We start from the raw sequence: 14429 nt of genomic DNA on the forward strand, positions 1-14429 counted from the left end.
TTATTCATGAAGCAGGTCCTTGTTTTGGCTCTTCTACTCTTGGCCTTTGTTAAAAGCAGTACATTTGAGTGAACCTTATGTTGATTCTGTAACCTGGATCTCCTTTTCTCTTTTCTTTCCCTTCTTTTTCTCTTTGAATGGTGGTACCTTAATCTGGGTAACAGCTAGCTTCTGGCACCTTCATAAAATACCTCAGCATAGCTTAGCATTGTTGCAGAACTGGTTTTAAACTAAAAACCATATAAATAAAAGAAAAACCTTTATAAATAGTGGAAATGATTCTAGCTGTAGCATTTAGTTGAACTAATGTTTATTATGATTGATAAACACGATTGATGCTGTGTGTATTTGGGATCCTGTTTATAGGTTACAATTTATAGGGTTAGGGAGGGTTGGGTGAGGTAAGAGGAAAAGTTGATTATGTTAGAAGGAAAATGTTGCTCGTGTGTGTATGTTTGTTTTTTCTTATACCTGTCTTGCCAAAGGAAACTTGATTTTCCCTGTGACTGGGTTTGGGATTCGTTGGCCTCTCTGTGGTCTGATCGGCAGCACAGTGTGTGGTGGCACGCAGGTAACACGAGGGGCATCCAGGAGGTTCAGGGTCCCTGAGGGTGCATTTACATCCCTTCCTATGGCTACCTGTGTCCCCGGACCCTGCCGGCCTCTCGTAATGATTCATTACCTCTGTACATAGCAAAAGCTTAGACAAAGGATGAATGTATGAATGTCTGGGTGTGCAGTTGAGAAATAGAGGCAGAAATGAACATGCACCAGTTAATTTGGAGAGGAAAGAAGAGGTGAGTGATTGATGTGTCTTAATCTAGGGAAACTAAAGTGAAACAGGTTCTTTTTGTCGCCCTCTGTCCAGTTACCGGATGTTGTGCTTAGTAGCACAATGTTGTAAAACCTTAGTTACTCTTCTCGTACCAAGGCTAGTTCTTTCTAGATTGGAAACACAAACAGAACAAAAACCAAACCAAGAAGTTGAAAGCTAAGCTGCTCACCTCACACCTGTAATACGGTTGTGACCCTTAAGGATTGGTTGGTTGGTTGGTGGGATTGAGGGGAGTATCTTGTTCTTGATGGGAACGTGCATGAGAAATGATGCTGGTCTAGGGAAAATTCCAAGCCCTTTCTGCCCGTACTCTGGGACAAAACTTCTCAGCTCCTTGAGTTCAGATATAGACTATATCTCCAGAAAGGCTATTTTTTTAAGTAAATGATCTATCTCACAGAACTTAAGTGGGATTTGGTTTGGATACCAAAGACACTGCTATGTCGCTCATTGCTTATCCTTGTGTTTTCAAGATAGGCAGAGGCAATAGGAGCAAAAAGCTGAAATTTGGAAAAGCTTTACTTTGTCTCTTTCCTTCTCTTTTCCTTCCCTCCTTTTTGAAGGAAGTCTTCTTGTTGGTTATCCTGGCTTTGGGAAAGAGATTTATTTCATTTTGCTCTGTTGGCTCTAAAGACGGATAGGGATGCTCTGTGTAGCATTCTTGGAATTGCTGAGAAATTTGGGGAAGGCAAAAGATGGGGGTAAGAATTTTTTTTTCTTTGCTCTAGATTCCCAAGTGCAGCCCCTCAACCAAATCCAAACTTCCCAGAACAAATCCCTTTATTAAAAGGATTTGTTCTGTAAAATCTGGATTCAGTCAAAAGGCTGCACTCAAGGATTCAGAAGTCCACATGTGGCCCCAAGGCCACAGGTTCCTCACCCCAGGATGGATAAGCATTTTCAAGAACAGGATTACATGGAAAACCAAAGGATCTTCTGTTTCTCTCCTGTTGAACTGTTTAGTTCCAAAATGTTTTTATCCCTGGGCTCTGGGGAGTTGCGTAGTTCATTGTTGTGTGTACATTGATAGGACACAGAAAGGGAGCGGGAAAAGAAATATATTGCTCTCCGAATATTCCATCAAAAAATGATCAGGTTGCAGAACTTCATGAAAGCTTTACTAATAATCTTATCGTCCTGACTTTATATAAAGGTGGTATTAATATTGTGTGATTTTTCAAAGTGCTAGATAGGTTTATAAGTAGATAATAGTGATACTGAAGATAAGAGCACGTGAAACAAAAGTTATGGGAAAGCAAGGGGTGTGTAATGGAACACCACTTTGAGCACGGAAACAAAGCTCCCTGGGGCCTTGGGGGGAAGATGTGTTTTATGATTCTTTCTACGTCCCTGAATCTGCCCACTCTGCACAGGGCTCCACCACCCACTGCCACCTTCTGGTTCAAACCCAGGACACTGTCAAAAAGTTAAGACCCCCTAAACTACTTTACTGTAAAAAACGTTGAGGTCTGCTGCAAAGTTTTCCCATGTTTTCTTTGTTTCCTTGTTTGTCATTGTGTAAGGTGGCCACACCTCACAGAAGCAGCTTAAGGCTTCTTTCGTAAATTGGCAGCGGCATTGAGTTCTCAAACATTTTATCCCGAAGTCTGCAGGCAGACAGCTGGATACAGTGCTGTGTAAAAAATGAGACATCCATACACTTCAGTTCCTTAAAATCGGGATCTCTTTCGAATGGAAAAGGACAGAGCCAAGTAGAGAAAAGACTTTGTGTTCCCAGCCCGTGCTAGAAGTGTCTCAAGGTCTGAAAAATACAGGAGGAAATGAAATGCACTTTCAGAACCTGAAATGCCAGTGTCTGCTACAAAAGGCTGTAGTTGTAGGCGGTAGGGGGCCATACTGTGTCTTTGGTTCCAGTCCTGCATCGGTCTGCAGAAGGCACATACTTTCTAAGAGCAGAGTGGACTAGTGCCAGCCTGGTTGGGTTTAAAACTGCAAACAGTTGGAGATAAACAGCTAGGGAGGCAGAGGGTGAGGGGGTTTGAGGGTAAGACTTTGCAACGTTGGTTTTCTACAACATGGATGGTGTATCTCCCCCAAGGTCAGGTTGGCGGGGGGAGAAAGACTTCTTCCAGCTTCTTTCTTCTGCTTGTGTGGGCATGCGTGCATTTCACTCCACAGAAGGTCTCACTCTGCAGGAAGCACCCTCCTCCCACGGTAGACCGCGCTTGCATCCCCTCCTCTGTGGTAGTAGTGAAGGCTAGGTGAGTAAGTGTGGGCTCTTCTACCCACCACAAGTCCAGGAGCTGTTGTATACCTCATTTCTAACTCGTGACTGAGTAACTTGCTTTAACTTTCTCGAAACCCTACAGAGTTGCCAAGTCTGCCTTCCCTCCTCTCAGCAATGTTGAACTCTGGCCTATAGCATCATGGGACCTGTAGCCTAGGGTGGGACCCCTAAACAAGCCTCTGAATGTCGCTGCTCGAAAGCTACTGCAAACTGAGGGCAAATTGCAATCTTCTATTTCTTTTCGTTGCAGGGGGTCATCACAGGTCTCTTAACATCTGCTTTCCCAGCCGCCCTGCATTTAGGGGCTGGCCAGCCATGCGCACCCCCCTCCACACCACGTTCCTGATGGCTGGCCACACATCAACTTCTGTACTCGCCTTTTCCCTGGTGGGGCAGAGGCCATCCCCTTCCCCTCCGAGGCCTCAGGGTTCTGTTTATATTCAGGACTTTGGGTAGAAGGGAGGACACCAAAGGCTCCTTCAAGCTGACTGCTGCATACACATTTTACTTTTTTTCCTTTGACATGACCAAAAATCCAAATATTTAAGTTTATTATTATTATTAATATTATTATTTGACAATCTTGTATCCAGTGGGCTCTCTAGAAGCTGCATCCCCAGCCCTTTCACCTTTTCTTTGAATGTAGTTCCTGACCTTCAGTTCCCACCCCCAGTGTTGAAAAAAGCTTAGCCAGGTCACAATACTGCTGCTATAAGCCAGGGGAGGGTGGTTTCTTTGTTTTGTTTTGTTTTTTAAATTTCCAGCCAAAACCAAAGATTTCTTAATGATTGTATAAACTCAAAACAAACAAAAAAACCAAAGAAAAGGGAAGTCTTCAGCATCAATCCGGTCTGTGGCGTCCTGGCACTTAGAAGTGAGGCGGGGCGGGGGGAGCCTGTGACTGATCAGAAAGGGCAGGCCCGCTGCTCGCCACCTTCCGGGCTTTTCCGCGGGTGCATGCTCAGTAGCTCTGGCCCTTGCCAACCTGTGAGCGTGCCATGAAACAAACTGGCATTCGGATTTTCCAAAACAAAAGACAAAACCCGTCACCACTGTAATCCACCCTAGGACAACCAGGGTCACCGCAGGGACTTAGCACAGGGACTAGGGAGGGGGTGGGAGCCGCTGCTGGGCTGGCCGAGGACTCCACAGAGTGGGGGAGACTGAAGACACTGGTGCACGACTGGCTGCTCTGCTGGGTGCTTTAACCTCTGGGGCTGGGCGAATGCACGCCTGCCGAGGGCCCTTCTGAGCCTTTTTTCTCTTTTCCTTTACTGGAACTGCTTGGAAGTGGCCGTCCTGTTTGTGAGAAAACACACAGAAAGATTATCAAGCTTTTCATTTCTCTTTATTGTAGTTTTGTTTCCTCTTTGCAGCACCACTGTGCAACTATGCATTGTATTTCACAACCTTTTGTGCTAGGTAGATGCCTGTGACTTTTTAACTTGGGGGGTGGGGGGGTTGCAAATGAAGGAACTTTTTACATGGATCTTTTTAATCTCAGTTGATTGGGGGAGGGGGGTATTTGGTTCTAGGGTCATACAAGCTCTATCCCAAAGCAAAATCCAAATGTTAATAATATTAGCCTGATGCAGATACCAAAGATAATTTCTTTCCTGCAGAACCTTAGACTTGTGTATTAAGTACGATTACCCAGCACTTGCATTAGTCTAACCTCAGTAATTCCAAAGCTTAGATGTATATTTTGGTATATTTCTGGGATATTAAAAAAAATGTCGTTTAACTTCCTGTTTGTTTCAGTGTAATGCTCTTAAAGTCATAGCATGAAAATTGAACTGTCCTATTCTTAGTAGTTTGAAATAATAGTATTTTTGTATGTTTTGGGTGTGTCTATGTATGTATTAACATAACAGTTTTCACTGCCTAGGTGTTCATAATAAAAAAATGAAAAAGTCCTGAGTGTACATAATATTCAATAATAATCTTCCACCAGGTGTCAATTGGATTGCCTATTCCTGATTACTGTTCCCAGTTGGGATTTTGTTTTGTTTTAAAGAGACAGTGATCGTGTTTTTCTAAAGATGTTTTCTTTCTGTCTTTAAATATCTTAACTCCCCCACCTTTTCTTTTCTTTCTTTCTTTCTTTTTTTTTTTTTTTTAATTATTAATTCAGGGGTGTTTTTCCACTGTTGTCAAGGGAGGGACACAAGGGGAGTTGACCCCGTGGCCTCCCCGAACTTTTTGTTTTATGTACTTTAAAATGTGAGTTTGAGTTCTTCTTTGTGGAAATTTAAGATGTGGTGTAAATGATTCTTTCCAGAACTGTCCAGCAGCTTTAATGAGGCAGTGACAATTCCTAGGTAGTCTGTTGGGAGTCCTTCTACATTTCTCCTTAGATCGCTTTGCAGTCTGGGTGGCTATTGTGTAGCCTCACTGCCCCAGAGCGCCTGTTTAGCCATTTCCCCCATAGGAATATTTCGTAAGAATCAGCTGATAACTTGAAGTGCTGGACCTTGTTACCTGTGCCCCTGGGAAACACAAGTTTTCTTGGTCTTGAAAACCTGAAACACAAGCAACTTTACATTTTGGGGAATTAGCTGATGATACCTCCTGAGGCCTGAGGAGGTGGCGGGGAATATGAGCGGTGCTGTCTCTTTAAAAGTGCCCTTTATGTGATTCCCCTCCTGGGGCTGCCTGCAGGGGGCTGTAGGCTTGGGAGAGATTGCGTAGGTGACAGTGAATCAGAATGAAATGGTAGATTTTGTGTAGATGCATTTGTCTGCTGTAATTTTTATATATATATTAAACTTACTGTAAGTGTACAGTTCCTTTCTGTTGTAAAACATCATTAAACCATTTTCCAAGTGTTTTCATACTGTCTGAGTTTCTTCGAAGTTGCTGTGTTGGGATTCTGGATGCTTCACGCGCACAGTCCCACAGACTGCTCCGCAGCCTTCCGGGTTATTTTTGCTAGCAGATGCTCTCAGGAACCCCAGAATCACCTGAGCACTTTGGGGCTCCCCCTGCCCCGGCCAGCTCCTGGCCTCCGGGCTTCCTCCTGTGCTCCACAGGGAGCTGTGGCCACTGGTTTCTCCCTCCACCGTCCCTCAGTGTGGTTTGGGGGGGCCCCCGAGTTGAGTCGCGGTCGTCTCCTTCAGACCCAAGCACTTCGTGTGATCAAACACGCGGGCCCCGGATTGATCCTGCGAGAGGGCTCTTCCAAGCTCCGGCTCACTGCATGTGACGGCAGCACTGAGATCGGACTCGACTCTTCCGAATTTATTGTTTAAAGCGCCTTGTCCCTCTGGCATCTCTTGCCAAGTCCTGAACGTTCATTCTGCCGGGAGTCCAGGGAAGGAAGCTGATCCTGAACTTGGCATCCGGTCCTCCTGTGTGAGGATGCACAACTTCCCGTCCTCTGCCTCATCATACGACTTAGCATTTAGTGCCGTAATACCATTCATCGATTTTGTGAAAAGGAAAGTTTGAATTTGAAAATGAATGTCCCCCAGAGAAAAAGCTTCAGCTTGTTGAAGAACTCCGGGAAGCTCCCTAGCGCGTGCTCACGATCCGATGGGTGTTCTCATTGAGTTAGGTGGTAGCTGGGGACGGCTGCTGCCAGACGCGCCTGCTGTCCGGGAACGGGACCAAAATGGGAAGGTAAATAGTGGGTCCTCTTCTCCCCTGCTCCCACGTCAAAGAACTTCTCATTCCTTTCCTTCCCATCCCTTCTTACATTTATGGCTTGCTGTTACATTTGTAAAGTTATTTTCTTAAAATAATTTCAAGTTTTTAACAAATCCTCTATTTAGTAGAGACAGTGTCATGTTCACTAACAGAAAAAAGACTTTAGCAAGCAAAACCCGTTTGTCACATTCTAAGGAAGGAGGATAAACTACTGATTAGACTCTGTTACCCTGTAGTCCTTTTTCTAACCCACTTCAGGGATATATACAGAGCCGTAGTATCTGCCCTACTCTTCTCTTTGGAAAGCCTTTTCTGTCTCCAAAGACGAGGGGTTGAAGTTATAGGACATCTGTACCAGGAACTGTCACAGGTTCACAAAAATAGTCATTGATCAACAACTGAAATGTCCAGCGCCAAGCAACCAAAACACGTCACAAGTTATTCATGGACAGAATGAAGCCTACAAGCTCAGTTGGCCAAATGACAAGGCTTTAAATCACCTCTGGAGTTGTCCTCTTAGCCTAAATTGGTCATCTGCCCTTTTTTCCCTGCGATGCCTGGGTTTGGTGTTTTAAGTATTGCTCGTGAACAGGAATCTTATAAACCAAGAACCTTGAGTCTTCCAAGAATAACCTTGAATTGTACTCTTAAGAAAAGTGATCAGAAATACCCACATCCTACCTCTGATTTTAGTGACATTGAAGTGATGCACTTTTGAAAATATTGAGAGCTGACTCTTTATATATGTTCTGGTTCCTCAATACAAGTGAAATTCCGTATTTCCTTGATTCTGAGACACATCTTCACATTTTAGCAAATGAAAAAGAGCTACGTCTTATAATGGATATTTACATTTAGCGGAGTGTTTTTCCCTTGAAATGACTTGATGGTGTATCTTATCTTACAATCTACGGTGTCAGGATGGAGGGAATCCTGGCGATTCCAGGGGTGGCCTCTCTCACCTTGAATCCAGTACTTCACTCTCAGGAACTCGGGTTTCGAGGCCCTGCGTCGGCGAGCACGGCCACTCGGTCCTCCCCCGGCTTGCTGTCTGTGCAGCCGTCGTGCGTGGAGCCCGAAATGCCCCACACCCCAGGTTAGCTCCAGCACCGTGGCTCCCTGCCAGCTTTCCTCCTCGCCTCCTGAGACACATTCTTGGCAGTATTAGGTCAAGCTCTCTGATTTTCAATATGAGAGCAGCCATGGAGGTCACGTGGCCTGTGTGTGACTCAGCTGACCTTGAAACCAGATCTAGTGCAAGCCCTAAGTGTGAGGCTCGCTCACGCTCACTGCAGATGAGCCACACTTCAGTTTTAAAATCCCAGGGAGTAACAGAATTTTTCTGAGGATAAGTTACAAATCAAATGCCCCCTCTGCTTAGTTGCCGTGAGTTGTTACACGGGCCTGGCGGTGGTAGGCATTGCTCCTGTTGGAATTCCGAAGTTTCAAGGGCTTTTAACGGTCAGGGTCTTGGACTTCTATTTTGAAAAAAACCAAGATAGAGATTTCAAAGTCTTTATGAGCTATTAATTGGTATGTTTGGTGAGTTGGGGCCTTATATATAGCTACTGCAGTTAGAGGAAATGCTGCTGGGACAGGGCCACCTTTCGTGAGAGAAACTAACCTAAAAGATCTCTGTCGTCCTCTGCCTTTCCCCAAGCCCTATGGACTGAGGCGTTTTGTGCTGTGGCCGCAGCTGCTGTGGGTAACTCCGGACACCCTCTGCTCACGGGCGCCTCTTGCCCGAACGCCAGGCTGCTCTCCCGCTGGCTTTCCTGCACTCCTCAAGCTGGGCGCCACACCGCAGGGCTCCTCTCCCCGTGGCCCTCCCGGTTCTGTTGTAAGGCCCCAAGCCCTGCTCTCTCCATCCCGAGGCAAGGCCAGCCAGCCTAGATGCTGCGCTCACCTTGCACCGCGTGCCGCCATCCCCACGGCGGCATTCTGGGCGCTGGGTGCACCTGCGCTCACCGTCCTGTTCTTCCCCCAGAATCCAGCAGTTCTGCAGCCCCCGCCTCCTAGGGCGACCTGCTGATATTTCCTGACGACTAAGCTGTCAGTACAGGCTTGACCGCTGAAATAAGGCTTAAGGCAGCGTTTTCACTGAAGCCTTTATTATGCAAAACAGGAAGGCTTTAGCAAGCCAGTATAAATTAAAACCAGAGCAGAGAGGGTTTTCCTTCTGTGGTCATGTGCCCTTTAATTACACAGCAAGGTTCTAGTGAGGTGCACTGAGGTTTTCCCCGTCGAGCCCCTGTCCTCTGGGGTCCCGACAGGTCCCGTGGTGCTGGGTCTTCCTTGGAGGCTTTCGCGATGGTGGGTTTCTCATTCATTCCCTGCAAGCGGAGGCGAGCCAGGAGCCTGGGAAGAACTCAGCCGTGCTTCCTGCTCCTGCTCCCCTGCGCTCCGTCTGTACTGTGTAATGACACTGTTTTTATGCCAGTTTGCTCACAGCTCGGGGCCAGTGTCGTTCGTCTTCCAGTGCTGGCACCCATGTGAGGATGTGGGATGCAGGCCCCGCGCTGACCCTCCGCCACCTCTCCCTGCCCCATACCTTCCCCACCGACGTCCCCCCGCAGCACCCTTGCCCAGGCTCTTCCCCAGTGCCCAGCCCTCTCCCTGGCAGGCGACACAGCCCAGTTACAAGTGGCCTTGAGAGGAGGGGAAGACTGACAGCAGAAACCAAATTTACAGCAGGAGCGAAGCCACTCAAATACTGACCGAACCACACAGACTATCAGGACATGTGCTAGCGACTGGGGCTTTTCCGGGGACTTCACAAAACACAGCTCAACAACACAGCTGTGACAGGGAGTGTGCCGCCTCCCAGTGACAGCGCGGAGCCGCCAGGAGAGGGGTCTGCCCCTGGTCACCAGCAAACCAGAAGGCCCAAGGCCAGGGCTGTCACCCTGGGGCACACACTCCCCTAAAGAGTCCAGGGACAAGATTCTGGGTGGGATGGTTTGGAATCGGATGGCCAAAGCACCCTAGTCACAAAGAGGAACACTTGGGTGGCCGCAAAATACGAGAGAAGTGGGCTGTCAATGCTGTATCCTGTGTCTCACAATCTGGGCGTCCGCAGGTCTGGCCCGGGAGTGATGAAACCCCATTAGCGAGGGGGCAGGGCCTGCATGTGGAGGGCATCATAGGTGTCCTTGGTGGCCGTGCTGAGCCCCTGTCGAAAGCAAATCAGAAGAGTGGGTCAGGAGGCTGTTGGACAGGGACCGGCCCAGAGCCCAGCAGCTATGACCTCCCACCCGGCTCCAGGAAGAACCTCCTCACCCCACCGGCAGGAGCCCTGGGTAAGAGGACTACAGGAGACATGGGTCTGTGCCCTGCCAGGAGTGGCCTTGTGACAACTCCTTTCCAGCTAATTCTCACCCCTCTCCCCAGCTTCCCAAGTGCCGTGCCCTACAGCGCTTGGGCCCAGCCAACTTCCTGTCGGACCAGAGAGGAAGCAGGGTCTCCCACCTCGAATACTGAGCTGGAATCAGGGGGAAGGGCCAGGCCTACCCCAGAGAATCTGCTGTCCCTGGTACCTAGGCCTACGAGAAGCCTGGACTTGTCACAGGGAATGAGCGCGGGCTCCTTGGCCTCAGCCCTCCTCTGCGCGCCTCCTCCCCAGGCCCAGCTATTCCAGTATGTTCTTTGTCGGGGCACAGGCAGGCAAGGCTGGTCCCAACCTTGCTGAAACGCCTCTCTCCCTGGTCCAGGGGCCAGGAAGGGGATGGACCAACAGCAGCCACACACGGGCACGTTTCTGGGGTCCTTCTGGCACTACTCTGAACTCAGCCGAGCTCGGCATCCTGACACCCTGGGTCAGAAGAGCGAGCTGTGAGCAGCGCGGGGAGCCGGGAGGAGAGAGACCCGCTGGGGATCGTGTTTTACAGAAGTAGGTTGACTGAGCTTAGTTTGCATAATTATTTTCACTGATTTGCATAAACCAGGCACCTGACTACAGTAACATTTTCTTTCTGAAGTTGTCATTTTTCTTTCTTCTTCAATCTTCCCACCCATCCTCTCATCTTACTAAGGATACAGGCAGAGCCGGGTTTCTGCAAGGGCCCGGAGCAGCGGGCGAGGAGGCGGGAATCACCCGTGTGCATCCTTCGCCTGCAGGTGCACCTTTGGGGAGACTGCACAACCCGGGCAGCTGCTGCTCGTCTGCCATGGCCGCACAGTGCGTGGGGGCTGCCACAGCCCCCTGGCTGCAGCCAGGCAGTTTGCTGGAATGGCCGAGTCCCAGCCCTGCTCTGGGGATTTGCTGGCGGTGGAGTCACCACCGGCCTCAATGGGTGCCCTGGGCTGGCCCTGCCCAGCGGTTGGCAAGAGCTGGTGCCACCAGCACACAAAAAGTGGAAGACTTGATCTTGCCCCTGTCCGACGGGGCCCGCACGTCCCCACCGGAAGGAACACAGCGCTCGTACCTGGTACAGGACATCCTGCCCCTTGCCTCTTCGCCGCTGGTTCTGCAGGAGTGAAACGAGAACAGGATTAGAAAGTCAGGCAGTCAGCAGTGGCATTTCTGCTCAAGGGTCCCCAGAAAGTCAGAGGTGATATCTCCCAGCAGCACTCCTGTCCCCGGAGGGAAGGGTCCTCAGGCCATGGTCAGACCGTTGCCTCTGTGAGGCCTGGCTCCGATGGGCCCGGGTTTCGCTTTGCCCCGTTCAGATCCTCACAAACGTCAGATTCCTAGGATCTGGGCACCCTGGGATCTGGCTGTGTCGTTTGGCTGCTTGGAGTAAATGGGCTTCCCTTCAGCCCTTACAGTTCTTGGTAGTCACCGACGCTCACCGGGAATGGCAATGAGCCTCTGTGGGCAGCTACCAGCTCTGACATAGAGTCGGTTCAAGTCCTGGCTCCCCTACTTATTAGCTATGTGACCGCGGGCAAGTTACTTAACTTCCTTTTGCCTTATAGGGCACGTGTTTCTCATAGGGTTATTGTGGCAATTAAATAAAACCACACAGGGCCCCTGCTTAGAAAGGTTCAATGTTTTGCTCTCACTATTTTGAAATTCTTAATCGTTTATGGACAAGGGGTCCCACATTTCATTTTGCCCTGGGATCTGTAGTCCTGAGCACTGAACACACAGGAAGCACTAAGTACTTATTAAAAGTGACCTGCTTTTGCAAAGCCTGGGCAATCAGAGAATCTAGATTTGGTTTTCAATCCTGAAAGAGGATCGGCCCTTCCTCAGTTTCTCATGTGCCATCCAACCAGGTGAGAGCTGGGTTCACCTCCGCCTCTGGCAGCCCCCGCACTGGCGTTTGCAGGTGGGATGCAGAGTGGGTGGGAAAGAAGGCTGCGGCGGGGTGTCCGGAGGACCGTGAGGAACTCCCTTGGGAATGAAGAAAGAGCCACACTTACCTCGCCCTTTACCCTAATCTCACTGTAGGCTTCTGCCATCTTGTCTTTCTGCAATGCCTGGAGAAGAAGAGAGCATGAGACTGTGATTTTACTAACTAATGCAGAAGACAGTGGGTCCCCCGCAAGAGGGAGCCCCTTGATCCCCAAGTTGGCAGGAGGCTCCCACAGTCAAGGCTCCAAACCTAATTCACACAAACTTCTCTGCCCACAACCAGCTCCAGCCCACCCTCCTCGTCCTCAGCCCCTTGGAATCTCCTCTAAGCTGCCGGCCCTCTGCACTGAGCTGAGAAGCTCAGATAAGGCTCAGAAAGATAGGATGTGGCATCCTAGACAAAGACTCAGGTATTAGACAACACAAGGGCTCACCTGGAGCCCCCAGAGTCATTTATTTGAGCAGGTTGTCCCTTCAGACAGCCAACACCAGGGGCTGGAAGCAACCCTCCTCTGCCCGGGAGGGTCAGGGAGGTGGCTCCCTTTATAGCAGGCCACCACCCGCAAGGGGCGCCTTCGTGGCAGCCCCAGATCGAAACCACAGTCAGGTTCACACCCAGGAGGGTGAGGTTGACCTTTCAGTCAGAGGAGACACTCAGGAGAACCTTCAGCCCTTGAGACCAGGGGGCCCTCAGAGGGGCCTGCCAGCTCGACCTCGCTGTGTCCCCTACACCCCAGGCTGACCAACCTAGGAACTCTGGCAGCAGGCTTAGGAGGAAGGGAAGGAATGGGCGATAACTTGTCACTTTTCAGCTCAGGGGCCTTTCTAGAAGCAGGTGCTACTGCAGGCAGCAAGCAGGTGAGACATTACTTGACCCAGGGAAGGGAAGGTCTGGACAGACAAAGATGGCAGAGTATGGAGAAACGCCTTCACCCAGAGCCCTCCTTCAGCCCTTCCCTCTGACTTTCCAAATTAAAGTGTGAAAGCTCCTCTACTCACATTGTACAGGCCTTCCTGAGGATTCCTCTTCCTCTGCTAGGAAAGACAAAGGGGAAGAAGTTAAGGGCAAAGAAAGATGAATCCAGGCTATGAGAGTGCAGAGCCCCATTCTGCCCCCACCCTCGCCCTGGGCCCGGGCCCTGCCCCTGCCTCTCCCCTGCCTCCTGTGCTCCCAGCCTTGCCTGGCCGCCAACGGGCCGCAGCACCACATGGCCCATACCTGGTTACATGCACAGGGCTCAGAGGGCCTGGACGGGGGCTGACAGACACGTGTGACCAGAAACTTTGAGGGCCACTGGCAGCATCAGGCAGTACTGCCCTTAAACTGAGGCAGCCCCAGCCTTTGTCCTGAGCCCTGCTCTTAAGAGGACCCTAGCAAACCAAGTTCAATGACACATGAAAAGGATCATTCATCATGATCAAGTGAGACTTATCTCTGGGTGCAAGGATGGTTCCACATATACAAATCAATAAATCTGATATCCACATTAACACAGTGAATGACAAAAATCATATGATTATTTCACTAGATGCAGAAAAAGCCCTTGACAAATTTCAACATCGTTTCATGATAAAAACTCTCAATGAATTAGGTATAGAAGAAATGCATTGATACTTCAACACAGTAAAGGCCATAGATGACAAACCCACAGCTAATACCATACTCAACAGGGAAGAGCTGAAAGCTTTTCTTCTAAAATCTAAAACAAGACAAGGTTGCCCACTCTCACCAATTCTGTTTAATATTGTACTGGAGTTCCTAGCCAGAGAAATTAGGCAGAAGAAAAGAAATAAATGTATCCAAATCAGAAAGAAAGAAGTTAAACTGTCTCTGTTTGCAGATGACATGATCTTATACATGGATATCCCTGAAGATTCCAAAAAAAAAAAACCCAACTATCAGAACTAATAAAGGAATTCAATAAAGTTACAGTATGCAAAAATCACACAAAAATCAGTAGCCTTTCTCTACAACAACAAACTTTCTGAAAAAGAAATCAAGAGAACAATCTCACTTATAAGAGCTACAAAAATAAATAAAATACTTAGGAATAAATTTAGCCAAAGAGGTGAAAGACCTATATACCAAAAACTATATAATGAAAGAAATTGAAGAAGACACAAATAGATGGAAAGAGATCCCATGTTCATGAATTGGAAGAATTAATATTGTTAAAATGTCCATACTACCCAAAGTAATCTACAGATTCAATGCAATCCCCATCAAAATTCCAATGTTATTTCTCATAGATATAGAAAAAATGCTCAAATTCACATGGACCCACAAAAAAAAAAAAAAAATAGCCAAGGCAATCATGAGCAAAAAGAACAAAAGTTGGGGCAACACACTACCTGATTTCAAACTATACTACAAAGTGATAATAATTAAAATAGAATGG

At 48.4% G+C, this 14429-nt stretch overlaps 1 protein-coding gene across 2 annotated transcripts in view; it reads right to left on the reverse strand.

Moving 5' to 3' along the window:
- Positions 1 to 4309: 4309 nt before the first annotated feature.
- CD247 (CD247 molecule) overlaps positions 4310 to 14429 on the reverse strand; it is an 86506-nt gene continuing 76386 nt past the window's right edge. Inside the window, exons 5-9 of one of the 2 annotated variants that reach the window (XM_012657799.1) lie at positions 13030 to 13065; positions 12099 to 12155; positions 11156 to 11197; positions 9794 to 9903; positions 4310 to 4382 (exon numbers count right to left, since the gene is read on the reverse strand). In XM_012657799.1, coding sequence (XP_012513253.1) covers positions 9838 to 9903; positions 11156 to 11197; positions 12099 to 12155; positions 13030 to 13065 — 201 coding nt within the window. In that variant the 3' untranslated portion in view covers positions 4310 to 4382; positions 9794 to 9837. Of the gene's footprint in view, positions 4383 to 8923; positions 9904 to 11155; positions 11198 to 12098; positions 12156 to 13029; positions 13066 to 14429 lie in introns of those variants that run through there. The other variant, XM_012657798.1, reaches the window with a different exon arrangement.

This window comes from Propithecus coquereli, unplaced genomic scaffold (assembly GCF_000956105.1).
Source record: "Propithecus coquereli isolate 6110/MARCELLA unplaced genomic scaffold, Pcoq_1.0 Scaffold56, whole genome shotgun sequence".
NCBI classification, from domain to species: Eukaryota; Metazoa; Chordata; class Mammalia; order Primates; family Indriidae; genus Propithecus; species Propithecus coquereli.